Below are 15017 nucleotides of genomic sequence, written 5' to 3'. Positions count from 1 at the left end.
AGGGGAGGAGCCAGGGGGAGAACCCAGGAGTCCTGGCTCCCAGCTCTGCCCTCCCCACCCCGCTCTAACCACTAGATCCCACTCCCCTCCTAGGAGAGAACCCAGGAGTCCTGGCTCCCAGTCCCCGTCTGTTCCCAGAGCCAGAGATAGAACCCAGGAGTCCTGGCTCACAACCCCCCCCCCCCTTGTGCTGGTGCCTGGGTTTTGCTGTCTGGTAGGAGGCTGGTGCCAGCCGCTGCCCGTCGCCCGGCAGCGCAGGACCAGCCTGGCAAGGCCAAGGGAGAAGCTGCTGGAGCCCCTGGGCACTGCGGGGCTCGTGCCCAGCTCCTCAGGCCCAGGGCGGGGCTGGCACAGCTGGGGGAGGGACCTGGGGGGTGTCTCTCTTTGCTGACCACAAGGGCAGACGTGGTGCCAGCTTGTGCCACCTCCCTCGCGGGCAGCACGTCCCTGGAGCTGGGCACAGGGTGCATGGACCCCCCACTGTGGTAGTGCCTGAGGGGCTCTGGTTACCTCCCCCCGGCATAGAACCCCCCACACGTCCATTTCATACAGGGGTCCCCAAAGGTACCGCAGGGGGGTCCAACACCTCCCAGAGCTGGGGAGAGAACCCAGGAGTCCAGCCCCCCACCCCCTTCCCTCCCAGCGCAGCTGAACCCAGGAGTCCTGCCCCCCGTCCCTTCCCTCCCAGCGCAGCTGGCTGCGGAGAACCCAGGAGTCCTGGCGCCTTGTTTCTCGCTGGGCCTGTTCCTTTTTCCTCCAGTCCCGGCTGCGTGGGGTCGAGGGGTCGCTGGGGGCTGATGCATCATCCTCATGGGGCAGCAGGCGAGGTGGGGCCGTGTCCAGGGCCCGGCTGCAGGGGGCGCCGCTCCTAGGGGTGCAGAGAGAAGGGGGCTCAGAGCCAGCCGCATGTGTGAGGGCACTGGGGGGGGGGGCCATGCCAGCAGCTCCCCTCCCCCCGACCCAAGGTCCAGCTCTGGCAGTGTGGGGGAGACATATGGCTGCTAAGGGGGCTGGCGCCCCCTAGAGGGGAAACCTCGTGCCCCATTCCATTCCCGCCCCCCTGGCTTAGGGCTGGACAAGAGCTGGGGATTCCACAGCTGCGAGCTTCCCCCAGCAGTGCCCTACAGCACCTCCCAGAAATGCTGCCATCTTCCCCCAGCAGTGCCCCGCAGCACCTCTCCACAGCGCTGCAATCTTCCCCCAGCAGTGCCCCATGGCACCTCTCCTTGGTGCTGCGATCTTCCCCCAGCAGTGCCCCGCAGTACCTCTCCCCGGGTGCTGCGATCTTCCCCCAGCAGTGTCCCGCGGCACCTCTCCCCGGGTGCTGCGATCTTCCCCCAGCAGTGCCCCACTGCACCTCTCCCCGGTGCTGCGATCTTCCCCCAGCAGTGCCCCGCGGCACCTCTCCCCGGTGCTGCGATCTTCCCCCAGCAGTGCCCCGTGGCACCTCTCCACAGTGCTGCGATCTTCCCTAGCAGTGCCTCACGGCACGTCTCCCCGGCGCTGTGATCTTCCCCCAGCAGTGCCCCACGGCACCTCTCCTTGGTGCTGCGATCTTCCCCCAGCAGTGCCCCGCAGCACCTCTCCCCGGGTGCTGCGATCTTCCCCCAGCAGTGTCCCGCGGCACCTCTCCCCGGGTGCTGCGATCTTCCCCCAGCAGTGCCCCACTGCACCTCTCCCCGGTGCTGCGATCTTCCCCCAACAGTGCCCCGCGGCACCTCTCCCCGGTGCTGCGATCTTCCCCCAGCAGTGCCCCGCGGCACCTCTCCCCGGTGCTGCGATCTTCCCCCAGCAGTGCCCCGCGGCACCTCTCCACAGTGCTGCGATCTTCCCTAGCAGTGCCTCACGGCACGTCTCCCCGGCGCTGTGATCTTCCCCCAGCAGTGCCCCACGGCACCTCTCTCCAGTGCTGCGATCTTCCCCCAGCAGTGCCCCACTGCAACTCTCTCCGGTGCTTCGATCTTCCCCCAGCAGTGCCCCACGGCACCTCTCCCCAGCGCTGCGATCTTCCCCCAGCAGTGCCCCACTGCACCTCTCCCCAATGCTGCGATCTTCCCCAGGGGTGCCCCACTGCACCTCTCCCAATGCTGCGATCTTCCCCAGGGGTGCCCCACAGCATCTCTCCCCAGCGCTGCGATCTTCCCCCAGCAGTGCCCCACTGCACCTCTCCCCAATGCTGCGATCTTCCCCAGGGGTGCCCCACTGCACCTCTCCCCAATGCTGCGATCTTCCCCAGGGGTGCCCCACAGCATCTCTCCCCAGCGCTGCGATCTTCCCCCAGCAGTGCCCCACTGCACCTCTCCCCGGTGCTGTGATCTTCCCCCAGCAGTGCCCCACGGCACCTCTCTCCAGTGCTGCGATCTTCCCCCAGCAGTGCCCCATGGCACCTCTCCTTGGTGCTGCGATCTTCCCCCAGCAGTGCCCCGCAGCACCTCTCCCCGGGTGCTGCGATCTTCCCCCAGCAGTGTCCCGCGGCACCTCTCCCCGGGTGCTGCGATCTTCCCCCAGCAGTGCCCCACTGCACCTCTCCCCGGTGCTGCGATCTTCCCCCAGCAGTGCCCCGCAGCACCTCTCCCCGGGTGCTGCGATCTTCCCCCAGCAGTGTCCCGCGGCACCTCTCCCCGGGTGCTGCGATCTTCCCCCAGCAGTGCCCCACTGCACCTCTCCCCGGTGCTGTGATCTTCCCCCAGCAGTGCCCCGCGGCACCTCTCCCCGGTGCTGCGATCTTCCCCCAGCAGTGCCCCGTGGCACCTCTCCACAGTGCTGCGATCTTCCCTAGCAGTGCCTCACGGCACGTCTCCCCGGCGCTGTGATCTTCCCCCAGCAGTGCCCCACGGCACCTCTCTCCAGTGCTGCGATCTTCCCCCAGCAGTGCCCCACTGCACCTCTCCCCAGTGCTGCGATCTTCCCCCAGCAGTGCCCCACTGCACCTCTCCCCAATGCTGCGATCTTCCCCAGGGGTGCCCCACAGCATCTCTCCCCAGCGCTGCAATCTTCCCCCAGCAGTGCCCCACTGCACCTCTCCCCGGTGCTGTGATCTTCCCCCAGCAGTGCCCCACGGCACCTCTTCCCAGCGCTGCAATCTTCCCCCAGCAGTGCCCCACGGCACTTCTCCCCAATGCTGTGATCTTCCCCCAGCAGTGCCCCACTGCACCTCTCCCCAGTGCTACGATCTTCCCCCAGCAGTGCCCCATGGCACCTCTCCACAGCGCTGCGATCTTCCTCCAGCAGTGCCCAACTGCACCTCTCCCCAATGCTGCGATCTTCCCCAGGGGTGCCCCACAGCATCTCTCCCCAGCGCTGCAATCTTCCCCCAGCAGTGCCCCACGGCACCTCTCCCCAGCGCTGCGATCTTCCCCCAGCAGTGCCTCGTGGCACCTCTCCACAGTGCTGCGATCTTCCCCCAGCAGTGCCCCATGGCACCTCTCCTTGGTGCTGCGATCTTCCCCCAGCAGTGCCCCGCGGCACCTCTCCCCGGTGCTGCGATCTTCCCCCAGCAGTGTCCCGCGGCACCTCTCCCCGGGTGCTGCGATCTTCCCCCAGCAGTGCCCCGCGGCACCTCTCCCCGGTGCTGCGATCTTCCCCCAGCAGTGCCCCGCGGCACCTCTCCCCGGTGCTGCGATCTTCCCCCAGCAGTGCCCCGCGGCACCTCTCCACAGTGCTGCGATCTTCCCTAGCAGTGCCTCACGGCACGTCTCCCCGGCGCTGTGATCTTCCCCCAGCAGTGCCCCACGGCACCTCTCTCCAGTGCTGCGATCTTCCCCCAGCAATGCCCCACTGCACCTCTCCCCAGTGCTACGATCTTCCCCCAGCAGTGCCCCACGGCACCTCTCCACAGCGCTGCGATCTTCCCCCAGCAGTGCCCCATGGCACCTCTCCCCAATGCTGCGATCTTCCCCCAGCAGTGCCCCACTGCACCTCTCCCCAATGCTGCGATCTTCCCCAGGGGTGCCCCACAGCATCTCTCCCCAGCGCTGCGATCTTCCCCCAGCAGTGCCCCACTGCACCTCTCCCCGGTGCTGTGATCTTCCCCCAGCAGTGCCCCACGGCACCTCTTCCCAGCGCTGCAATCTTCCCCCAGCAGTGCCCCACGGCACTTCTCCCCAATGCTGTGATCTTCCCCCAGCAGTGCCCCATGGCACCTCTCCACAGCACTGCGATCTTCCCCCAGCAGTGCCCCACTGCACCTCTCCCCAGCGCTGCGATCTTCCCCCAGCAGTGCCCTGCAGCACCTCCCAGAAATGCTGCGATCTTCCCCCAGCAGTGCCTCGTGGCACCTCTCCTTGGTGCTGCGATCTTCCCCCAGCAGTGCCCCATGGCACCTCTCCTTGGTGCTGCGATCTTCCCCCAGCAGTGCCCCGCAGCACTTCTCCCCGGGTGCTGCGATCTTCCCCCAGCAGTGTCCCGCGGCACCTCTCCCCGGGTGCTGCGATCTTCCCCCAGCAGTGCCCCACTGCACCTCTCCCCGGTGCTGCGATCTTCCCCCAGCAGTGCCCCGCGGCACCTCTCCCCGGTGCTGCGATCTTCCCCCAGCAGTGCCCCGCGGCACCTCTCCCCGGTGCTGCGATCTTCCCCCAGCAGTGCCCCGCGGCACCTCTCCCCGGTGCTGCGATCTTCCCCCAGCAGTGCCCCACGGCACCTCTCCACAGCTCTGCGATCTTCCCCCAGCAGTGCCCCACTGCACCTCTCCCCAATGCTGCGATCTTCCCCCAGCAGTGCCCCACTGCACCTCTCCCCAATGCTGCGATCTTCCCCAGGGGTGCCCCACAGCATCTCTCCCCAGCGCTGCGATCTTCCCCCAGCAGTGCCCCACTGCACCTCTCCCCGGTGCTGTGATCTTCCCCCAGCAGTGCCCCATGGCACCTCTCCACAGCGCTGCGATCTTCCCCCAGCAGTGCCCCACTGCACCTCTCCCCAATGCTGCGATCTTCCCCAGGGGTGCCCCACAGCATCTCTCCCCAGCGCTGCAATCTTCCCCCAGCAGTGCCCCACGGCACCTCTCCCCAGCGCTGCGATCTTCCCCCAGGAGTGTTCTGCAGCACCTCCTAGAAATGCTGCGATCTTCCCCCAGCAGTGCCTCGTGGCACCTCTCCACAGTGCTGCGATCTTCCCCCAGCAGTGCCCCATGGCACCTCTCCTTGGTGCTGCGATCTTCCCCCAGCAGTGCCCCGCAGCACCTCTCCCCGGGTGCTGCGATCTTCCCCCAGCAATGTCCCGCGGCACCTCTCCCCGGGTGCTGCGATCTTCCCCCAGCAGTGCCCCACGGCACTTCTCCCCAATGCTGTTTTCTTCCCCCAGCAGTGCCCCACTGCACCTCTCCCCAATGCTGCGATCTTCCCCCAGCAGTGCCCCTCTCCCACACTGCCCCCTACCTGTGGAGGTCTGTTGGCTGCTCAGCGCCCCGCGCCCTGTGCCCACGGCGCCGCCCCGCGCCTGGCCCGTCGCGCCCGCCGGTAGTCGCGGTAGCTGCGGGTCAGCAGCGTGTAGAGGAAGGGGTTGATGCAGCTGTTGCTGTAGGTCAGGCAGGTGACCAGGTGGTTGATGTAGATCTCGGTGGCCACGGGCAGGCGGGCGGCCGTGCCCGGGCTGTAGAGGGGCACCAGCTGCCAGAGCCAGAAGGGCAGGAAGCAGGCCCAGAAGGCCACGACGATGAGGAAAACGAGGAGGAAGACGCGCTGCTTCGGCTCCCGCCGGGGGCCCAGCACCCCCCGGGTCTGCGAGCGCCAGTAGGCCCGCGCCAGCCGCCCGTAGAGGTAGCCGAGCGCCAGCCCGGGCCCCACCATGCTGGTGCCGAAGAGCACGGTCAGGTAGGTTTTGTACTGGGCCTCGTGCCAGGTGGGCACGCAGAGCCGCCGCACCCGCCCGTCGCCCGCCGCCCGCTCCTCCTGCTGCACCATCAGCATCATGGGCAGCGCCAGGGCGAAGGCGGCGGCCCAGGCGGCGGCGGCCAGGGCCCGGCGGCGGGCGGGGGAGCGGCGGGCGGCCCGGAAGGGGCGCCGCACGGCCCGGCACCGCTCGGTGCTCAGCAGGGTGAGCAGGAAGATGCTGGCGTGCATGGTGAGCAGGTCCAGGCCGAGCAGGGCCCGGCAGCCGGCCTCGCCGAAGCACCAGTCCCGCGCCAGCCCGTTGTGCACGACTAAGGGCACCCCGGCGAGGTACAGCAGGTCGGCCAGCGCCAGGTGGACGACGTGGACGTGGAGCGGGGAGGGGACGGCCCCGGCCCGCGCCACCGCCAGCGTGTACAGGTTCCCGGCCGCCCCGGCCGCCCCCAGCAGGCTCAGCCCCGCCGCCTCCGGCAGCCCACCCGGCAGCGAGCCGTTGGAGGGGGACGACAGGTTGGAGGGGGGGTCCATGGCTGGGGGCCTGGATGCGGGGCTGGATCCGACGGCAGGAGAGGAGATGTCACTCGGCCGGCAGAGTTGGTCTGGCTAGTCGTCTGGCCTCCAGATCCCCCGCCTGTCTGTCCCCAGATCTATCGATCGATCTATCCCGTCGCTCTCTCAGTCCATGGCTTTGTCCGGTGCGCCTCTCGTGCGACCCTCCAAGCCCCCAGCCGTGCCGGAAGGGCTGGTGTGGGGGGGTCCGATCGCCCTGTCGCTGCCCTTGTGCCCCCTGCCGCCCGGGGTCCGGCGGGGTCGGCGGCTGGCGGCGCCCTGGCTGGGGCGGGTGCATGCGCGGCTGGCGGGCGGGCGTGTGTGTGTGTCTGGCCTGCGCCGTCTGCTCTGTCCGCATTCCACGCACCCTGCTAGGTCGGTATGTGGGGCTGAGCCGGGCCGGCCCCTGGCGGGGGGGCGCGTGCTCCTGGCTTCTGTGTGAGCTGCAGAGAGCGAGCGGGTTCTTCCAGCCACGGGGCGGGCGGGCCGGGCGGCTTGACAGAGGGGTCGGGGAAGGAAGGACGGGGGAGCCCCTGAAACACGCGGGAGGGAGGGAGAAGGGATGAACGAACTCGCAGAAAAGACCCCCCAAGGAGGAAGGCGAGATGGCAACGCGGGGTGAGGCGGCCCTGCTGGGGTCAGCGCCAGCCGCGGGCGCGAGAAATAAACAGGGCCAGAGACGCAGAGCGAGGCAGGAAAACGAGGGGCCAGTGAAAAGTGGCCATTGCTGGGCCAGGGAAAACGTCCCTTGGCACCCAGGGAACGTTGGCACCAGGAAATCTCCAGTTGGTTCGGAAAATTGCCACCGTGGGGCCTCGGGGCTGGCACTGACTGGGGGGGGGAGAGCGCCCCCTGCTGGCCACCCCTAGCCCAGCACCTCCCATTGGACCCCCGCCCTGCTCTCTGCAGCCCAGCGCCCCCTGCTGGCCCCCCCCGCACAGCGCCCCCTATTGGACCCCCGCCCCGCTCCCCGCAGCCCAGCGACCCCTGCTGAGACCCCGCCCCACTCCCTGCAGCACCGTACCCCTTAGTGCCGCCCTGAGGCAGCCGTCTGGGTACAGGGACCTGGCCAGGCCCGGATCCAGGGCGTTTGCCTTGGAAAAACTTCCTGCCGAAATGTCGGTGACGCGCCCGCAGAGACAAACCGAACCGCAGGGAGAGGAACAAGCCAGAGATCCTCCCCCGGCTGGTCTCAGGGAAAATGCCCCTGGCCCCTGCTGCCCCCCCCCCGGGCCCATCGCCCCTCCCCACAGTGCTTCCTTTGTGCTGGGGCTCAGGCCGGGCACCCAGCTCTGAGGGCCGCCTGTGGGTATGTGAGTAAATCCCTCCCTTCAGCAAACACGCTAGGCTCTCCCCAGGAGCAGCCCTCGTGCCGCCCCGCAGAGTCGTCCGCATGGAGCAACCGCTCCGGTTTAACGCCGCGTCTACACTGCAAAATGAAGTGGAGCCTGCTCACGGCGGCGCACGGCGGAACCGGCTGTGCACATCAGGAGCAGGGGCCGGGTGCTAAAACTGGGGGGGGGGGGGGCCTGGGCCGCGCCGCCCCCTCCGAGACTCCTCTCCTCCCCTCCCCCTGTCGCTTGCCCTTGCGGCAGGTAAAAAGTGGGGGGCCATGGCCCCCAGTTCTGGTGCCCTGGGACACGTCCACCCTGCCCTCCCTGTGGGGAGCTACCCGGCCAGGGAGTTGCCACCGGCGGGTGCAGGGAATTTTGGGAAGCGCTCGCGGTGCGCCGGGGCGGGAGGGGAGACGGACAGGGACTCCCGTGGGGGGTATCCGGGGACAGGGCACGAACGTCCCCTGAGGCAGTTTGCCCCATGCTGGAATTTTAGCTTTAGCAGGCAGCGGGGACCCCGCTCCCCCGGCAAACAGGCCTGTTCCTCCTGGGTTTGTCTAGCCCCTGACCTGCTCCCTGCCCCCGGGGAGGGGGATGAACAACAGAAATATCAGCCCAACCCGGACTCCTGGGTTCTCTCCCTGGCTCTGGGAGGGGGGTGGGGACTAGTGGTTAGAGCAGGGGGGCTGGGCTGGGAGGCAGGACTCCTTGGTTCTCTCCCCGGCTCTGGGAGGGGGGTGGGGACTAGTGGTTAGAGCAGGGGGGCTGGGCTGGGAGGCAGGACTCCTGGGTTCTCTCCCTGGCTCTGGGAGGGGGGTGGGGACTAGTGGTTAGAGCAGGGGGGCTGGGCTGGGAGGCAGGACTCCTGGGTTTTCTCCCCAGCTCTGGGAGTGGGGTGGGGGCCGGCAGGTGGAGCCGGTTGCCTCGCAGACCCTGGCACGGCACCCAGCAGGGTCTGAGCCTGGCTGGGGATGCTGCCTCCGGCTCCTCCCGACCATGGGGCTGGCTGGGCCTCACCTGGGCACAGAGTCGCCTGCTCCAGCCGCCTGCCCTGCCCCATGGCCCCCCCGTTTCTTCTCCCTCCCCCTTTCTCTGGGGCTCTCTCCACTTCAGCTCTTTTTTGGTCCCTGCATCTGGCCGCCCCCCCCCCCCCCAGTTCACTCTCTTCCCCCCCCTCGCCCGCCCTGGCGCCGTTTGCCCTGCTGCTGAGGCGTGACGGCCACGGGCCGCGCGATTCCTGGGCACCGCTCATGTCCGCCTTGGCTAAGGCCTGGGCCAGGGGGCCAGCGGGGTTCCCTCCCGGTGCCAGCCCCAGCCCCAGCCCCAGCGCTCCCCTGCCAGCGGCGGCTTGGCTCCAGCCTGGTGGAAAAATAAACCACCAAAGACCAGCGAGGGGCCAGACAGACAGACAAACACCCTCCCCCCTCCTCATAGCCCCCTGCTCTAACCACTAGCCCCCACTCCCCTCCCTGGGCCAGGAGAGAACCCAGGAGTCCTGGCTCCCAGCCCCCCCGCTCTAACCACTAGACCCCACTCTCCTTCCAGGGCCAGGAGAGAACCCAGGAGTCCTGGGTCCCAGCCCCCCTGCTCTAACCACTAGACACCACTCCTCTCCCAGGGCCAGGAAAGAACCCAGGCATCCTGGCCTCCTTGCTCAGAGGATTTTCGCTGCCCCCCCTGACCCCCCTCCTGTGCACACACCCGGCAAGGCCCTGCTAACATGAGAGGCGACATTGTTCCCAGCCTGAGTTTATTTTGCTGCCTGCTTGCGAAGGGCAGGGGAGCCAGGGAAGGGGGCGGGTGAGCTTTGATCTCCCCCAGCCAGGAAGGGGGGGCAGTGTTTGCCAAGGCGGGGGGCGGGGGGGTTGGCTTAGCCAACTGCGGGGAAGCAGATGTGTGTCTGTGTCTGTGATGGGGGGGAAGGGTGTCTGCTACCCTCTGCTGGAGGCAAGAGGGGCCTATGGGTCTGATCACTGGGATAGATGGGCCATGGGTCTGATCTGGGGGCCAGGGAAGGGGCTGGTCCCAGGGCTGATGCAGGGGGCAGGACGCTGGGGTAGATGGGCCCAGGCGCTGATGCTCGGGGGGGTGGGGGGGGGGGTAGATGGGCCCAGGCACTGATGCTGGGGGGAGTGGGGGGTCGATTGGCCCAGGCGCTGATGCTGGGGGGGGGCGGGGGGGTGGACACTTAAGTCTCCAATTGCCAGCAATTGCTCTAACCGCTGCGCGTGGCCGGGCCCGGCTGCAGGGGGGAGTCAGGGGGGGCCCTTTGTGCAGCCGGATTCCTGCCCCCGCGCGCCCCATTGAGCCTGTCTCCACGGAGCCGCTGGCACGTGGCTCCCCCCGGCCCCCGGACGCCCCTAATTGCTGCTAAGTGCCAGGGCCGCATCGCAGGGCAAAGAATGTCCTAATTGGGCAGCTGGCGCGGGGGGGCAGATGGGGGGGAGCCGAAGGGGGGGGGGCAGGAGATGATGGGGAGGGTGGGGGAGGTGGGGAGGGTTCGGGGGGTTGATGGGGGTCCAGGGAGGGAAAGAGACGGATAAGGGGAGGGGCCCCGTCAAGACACCCCTGTTATTAGAGTCAAAGGGGGTCGCCCTCAGCCCCCCAACTAGCACAGCGAGGGATTTTGCCGGAGGGGGGAGGCCCCGAGCCATACCCCTCCCCCAAGCCAGCCACCCCCCCACCCTGGGGCAGCTCGCAGACGGTGCCCCCTGGGGGCTAAGGCCCCGTGCCCCATTCCCACAGGCGTTGGGGGGCAGAGGGGGGTGAGCAGGAAGGAGGGGCTCAGAGGGGTGGGGGGAGCGGCCAGTGACTCTCTGAGCATCTTCTTGCTTCTCAGTGGCGCTCGGCCAGAGACCGGAGCCGGCGCCGGGGCTGGCTGGGAGGGTCGGGGCTGGGGGGGGCAGGAGGTGAGAAGGGGGCGGCCCCCAGGGAGAACTGAACGGCCCCCTCCCCCCACGCAGCACTGGGGGTGCGGCCGCGGCTGATTCTTCACACACCTGGACCCCGAACCAAGTAAGTGTCCTGGGGGGCCCAGCCGGAGGCGCTGTCCCCTCGCGGCTGGGGCTGACCCCTATCTGGAGACAGAGACCCCCCAGCCCAGCCCTGGGCTCCCCACCACCCCAGCTCTGCCGATGCCCCTCACTCCCGACCCGCAGCCCCTGCTAGCCCAGCCCTGGGCTCCCCCCAGCTCTGCCGGTGCCCCTCACTCCCGACCTGCAGCCCCTGCTAGCCCGGCCCTGGGCTCCCCCCCCACCCCAGCTCTGCCGGTGCCCCTCACTCCCAACCCACAGCCCCCTGCTAGCCCGGCCCTGGGCTCCCCCCCACCCCAGCTCTGCTGGTGCCCCTCACTCCCGACCTGCAGCGCCCCCCTCCCCCCCCCGGGGTTCTGTGGCATCTCAGGCTTGCTGGGCTGAGCACTGTCATTTATTCCTGCAGGGCTCTGTTGGGGGCCGGCCTCGCCCAGCCTGGGGGCTCTGTCTGGCAGCCCCCGCCCCAGGAGCTGGGATGCAGCGGGGCGGGCGCCTGTCCCTGAGTTTCCTGCCCCCCCAGCAGGTGGCGCTCTACGGGCGCGGCCGGGATCTCTTCACCTTTGTCACCGTGGCCTCGTCCCACATGATGCGGACGCTGCAGAGACCCCGCAATAGCCGCCCTGGCAAGCGGCGGGTGAACCACCGGCGGTTCCTGCACAACCAGATCAGCAGGTGGGAGCCCTCGGGAGCTCGTAGCCCCTTGGGCACTGCTGGGGGAAGCTCGCAGCCCCTTGGGCACGGCTGGGGGAAGCTCACAGCCCCTCAGGGCACTGCTGGGGGAAGCTCACAGCCCCTTGGGCACGGCTGGGGGAAGCTCGCAGCCCCTCAGGGCATGGCTGGGGGAAGATCGTAGCCTCTTGGGCACTGCTGGGGAAAGCTCACAGCCCCTCAGGGCACTGCTGGGGGAAGCTCGCAGCCCCTCAGGGCACTGCTGCAGGAAGCTCACAGCCCCTCTCTTCTCTCCCCAGGCAATTCGCTGACATTGAAGCCTCGACGCACCGCCTGGCCTCCTCCATCCTGGCCCAGGAGGCCCCAAGGGACCCCGTGCCCCCCGCAGAACCCCGGCGTCCTGGCCCAGAGCCTCCCGCCCCAGCTGCCAGCTCCTTCCTGGGCGTGGCCGAGGCCTTCGTGGCCCCGGAATCGGGGCCTGGCTGGGGCCTGAGTGTGGCCTCTCTGACCCCTGACCCCAGTGACCTCTTTGACCCCATCACCGGCCCAGAAGATCTGGGGCTGCCCCCCAGCTGGGCCCCGATTACCCACAACCCCCTGGGTCCTAGCCAGTGTCCCCTGCCCTGGAACTCCCTGCCCACCCCGGGCATGGACGGCGCCCCCCTCTGGGCCCCAGATCCCCCTGGCTACCTGTCCCCCCTCTCCCCGGAGTACCCTGTCGGAGTGGCACCAGGGGGGTGGTAACCATGGCAACCCTGTTCCCCCAGCCACAAGCTCCTCCCCCATCCCCACCCCTCCCCCTCTGCAGGAAGTGAGGGACCCCCCCGGTGGGCACCCCACAAGTGGATGCAGTGAGGAGCCTGCCAGGTGCTGAGCTGACAGGTGTGTGGGGGGGCATTTGGAGACTGCCAGGATACCCTGATCTGGGGAGGTCCCCTTGAATTTGGGGGTAACTCCTAAAATTTGGGGGTGCCACATTGATCTGGGGGAAAGCCTCTTGAATTTCAGTGCGTTGCCTTAAATGTGGGGGTGTCACCCTGACCTGGGGTATCCCCTTGAATTTTGAGGGTGTCTCCTTACATTTTTGGGTGTCAGCAGTGGGGCATCTCCTGGATTTGGGATTCCCACGATGCACGGGGGTAAGGGCCGCCTTCTGAGGTGAGCACATCTCAGGGTGCAGTCTGGTTTTGGGGTGTCACTGCCTGTGGGGGGGGGGCGCTGTAGAGCTCTGCAGGTTTGGGGGATCTCTGAAGTGACAGATTTGAGGGGTGCCCCATGTCACTCCAATAGTTGCAAGGTGAGGGAGGGGCCCGCTCTTTTTGACCCGCCCCCAGAAGCTGCACCACCCTGGTTAGCAGCAGGAAGGATGGGGAGTCCCCCCAATAACCACCCCCCCCCCGGTCCCGTCTGTGTCTAATAAACAAGAGGCCGTTCCCTGCAAATCAGGGTTTGTTGTGCTCGAATTTCCATCCAGCTCCTGCCCTAGGGGGTGGTGTGTGTGCGGGGGGGCTGGCAAAGACCCCCCCTTTGAGTCAGTGCCCCCCCCCCCGCAGTCTGCCTAGCTGACGCCAGCCCCCTTGCCCCACCCCCCATCCCAGCCCTTGGGTTACGGCTCTAGCTACCCCCCCCCCCGAGCTCTCAGGCCCCCAGCCCTGTTCAGAGCAGGGCGGACAGAGCGGGGTACGTGGGGGCTTGGGGGGGGGGGTGTTTAGTTATCACAGCCCCTCCCCCCACCCCCGGCGCCACTCAGCGGCCTGTCGGGAGTTGGGGAACGTCCCCTGCCCGCCGGGCGGTGACCAGACTCCTGATTTTATAGGGCCAGTCCCGATATTTGGGGCTTTCTCTTCTCTGGGCTCCTCGTGCCCCCACCCCCGGCCCGATTCGCCCCACTTGCGGGCTGGTCGCCCTGCCCGGCCGAAGCCCCCAGCAGCCCCGAGGGCCGGCGGGTGGGGACGCGCCTGGCGCCCGCTCCCCGGGGGCTGAGCTCGGCCCGGCTGGGCCCCCCAGGAACACGTGGCCCCGCGCCTGGCGGGGGGGCCTGGGGGGGCCCGGAATTCCCGCTCAGCGGCCGGGGAGGTGCCCTGGGCAGGGCCTGGCCCGGGGGGCCTTGGGGCGAGGGCTCCAGTGGGGGCCCCCCGGGGACCGATGCCCTGGGGCGGAGCCGCGGCCGAGGGGAGAGCCGGGCGGGGGAGGGGGGGGGGGTTCTGCCAACGGGAACCTGGTACCACAGCAATTCCCCGCCCCCACTGCGCCTCTGCACCTGCCCCTCCCCCCCGCTGCAGAGCTGAAGGCGGGGGGAGGTGGGAAGGGGCGGGGCTGCTGGAACGGTTAGCGTGAGGGCGGGCCTTAAATGGGCGGGGCTTCGGGAGCAGTTGGGGCGGGGCTTCGGGGAACGGTTGGAGTGAGGGCGGGGCGGGAAGGTGCGGGGCTTCGGGAGCAGTTGGAGCGAGGGCGGGAAGGGGCGGGGCTTCGGCAGCAGCTGGGGCGGGGCGGGGCTTCGGGGAACGGTTGGCGTGGGGGCGGGGCTTCGGGAGCAGTTGGAGCGAGGGCGGGAAGGGGCGGGGCTTCGGGAGCAGCTGGGGCGGGGCGGGGCTTCGGGGAACGGTTGGCGTGAGGGCGGGGCTTCGGGAGCAGTTGGAGCGAGGGCGGGAAGGGGCGGGGCTTCGGGAGCAGCTGGGGCGGGGCGGGGCTTCGGGGAACGGTTGGCGTGAGGGCGGGGCGGGAAGCGGCGGGGCGCGAGCAGGCCGGGGCCGGGAGGATGTGGCGGACACTCGCGTTTCGGGCGGTAGGTGAAGCCGCCCGCGCTCGCTGCGCGCCACGGGGGCGGGGTCACCCTCCCGGGGCTGACGTGGCTTCCCAACAAGCCGCGGAAGGCGCCCGGGCGGGTTTAACGCCCCGAGCCCGGGAGGCCCCGGCCGGGGCCGCCCTTTCCCGCTGGGCCCCTGGGCGCGAGCAGCGGAGCTTTCGGGCAGTTCCCGTTAGACCCGCCCCGTCACTCCCGCGCGGGGCGGGGCTAAGCACGCGCACACCGGGGACCCCCCCCCTTCCCGGGGCGCCGCGCGCCGGGCCGAGGCCGTAGGGCGACCAGCCAGCACGTGTGGAACATCGGGGCGGGGGCGGGGCCACAGGAGCCTGGACAAGACAAAAACCCAAAATCGGGCCATCGGGTCACCCTGCGAGTCGGGGGCTGAAAACGGAGGTGGCGCTACCGGGCTTTGCGGGCCGGCGGCCGGGGGGCGCAGTGAGGGGAGCAGGGCGCTGGAGGGCTGGCGGGTAAAACATATTTCTTCCATATAACACCGTGACACAGATTGCCCCCTTTCCTGTGTATTTAGGCACCTTCATTCCCATCTAGGGTGACCAGTGCATCCGACGAAGTGGCTATTCACCCACGGAAGCTCATGCGCCAGTACATCTGTTGGTCTGTAAGGTACCACGGGACTCTTTGTTGCTTTTTAGGGTGACCAGATGTCCTGATTTTATAGGGACAGTCCTGATTATTGGGTCTTTTGCTTATACAGGCTCCTGTTACTCCCCACCCTCGTCCCGATTTTTCACGCTTGCTGACTGGTCGCCCTATTGCCATCGGGCACACACGGTCTGATGCA

At 68.7% G+C, this 15017-nt stretch overlaps 2 protein-coding genes across 2 annotated transcripts; one reads left to right on the top strand and one right to left on the bottom strand.

The window, feature by feature from the left end:
• Positions 1-5393: 5393 nt before the first annotated feature.
• On the bottom strand, positions 5394-6461 carry LOC123350457 (urotensin-2 receptor-like). The gene has a single exon (XM_044989077.1). It carries the CDS (start codon positions 6351-6353, stop codon positions 5394-5396), a length of 960 nt encoding a protein of 319 aa, XP_044845012.1. The 5' UTR covers positions 6354-6461.
• A 4754-nt stretch (positions 6462-11215) lies between these two features.
• Positions 11216-12507, top strand: LOC123350458 (uncharacterized protein C19orf85-like). The gene is made up of 2 exons (XM_044989078.1): positions 11216-11412; positions 11709-12507. Exons 1-2 carry the CDS (start codon positions 11216-11218, stop codon positions 12151-12153), a joined length of 642 nt encoding a protein of 213 aa, XP_044845013.1. The 3' UTR covers positions 12154-12507.
• The last annotated feature ends 2510 nt before the right edge of the window (positions 12508-15017 follow it).

Source organism: Mauremys mutica, chromosome 15 (assembly GCF_020497125.1).
Source record: "Mauremys mutica isolate MM-2020 ecotype Southern chromosome 15, ASM2049712v1, whole genome shotgun sequence".
Lineage (NCBI taxonomy): Eukaryota > Metazoa > Chordata > Testudines > Geoemydidae > Mauremys > Mauremys mutica.
The sequence above is the reverse complement of the archived record's forward strand: the minus strand, read 5'-3'. Positions and strand labels throughout refer to the sequence as shown.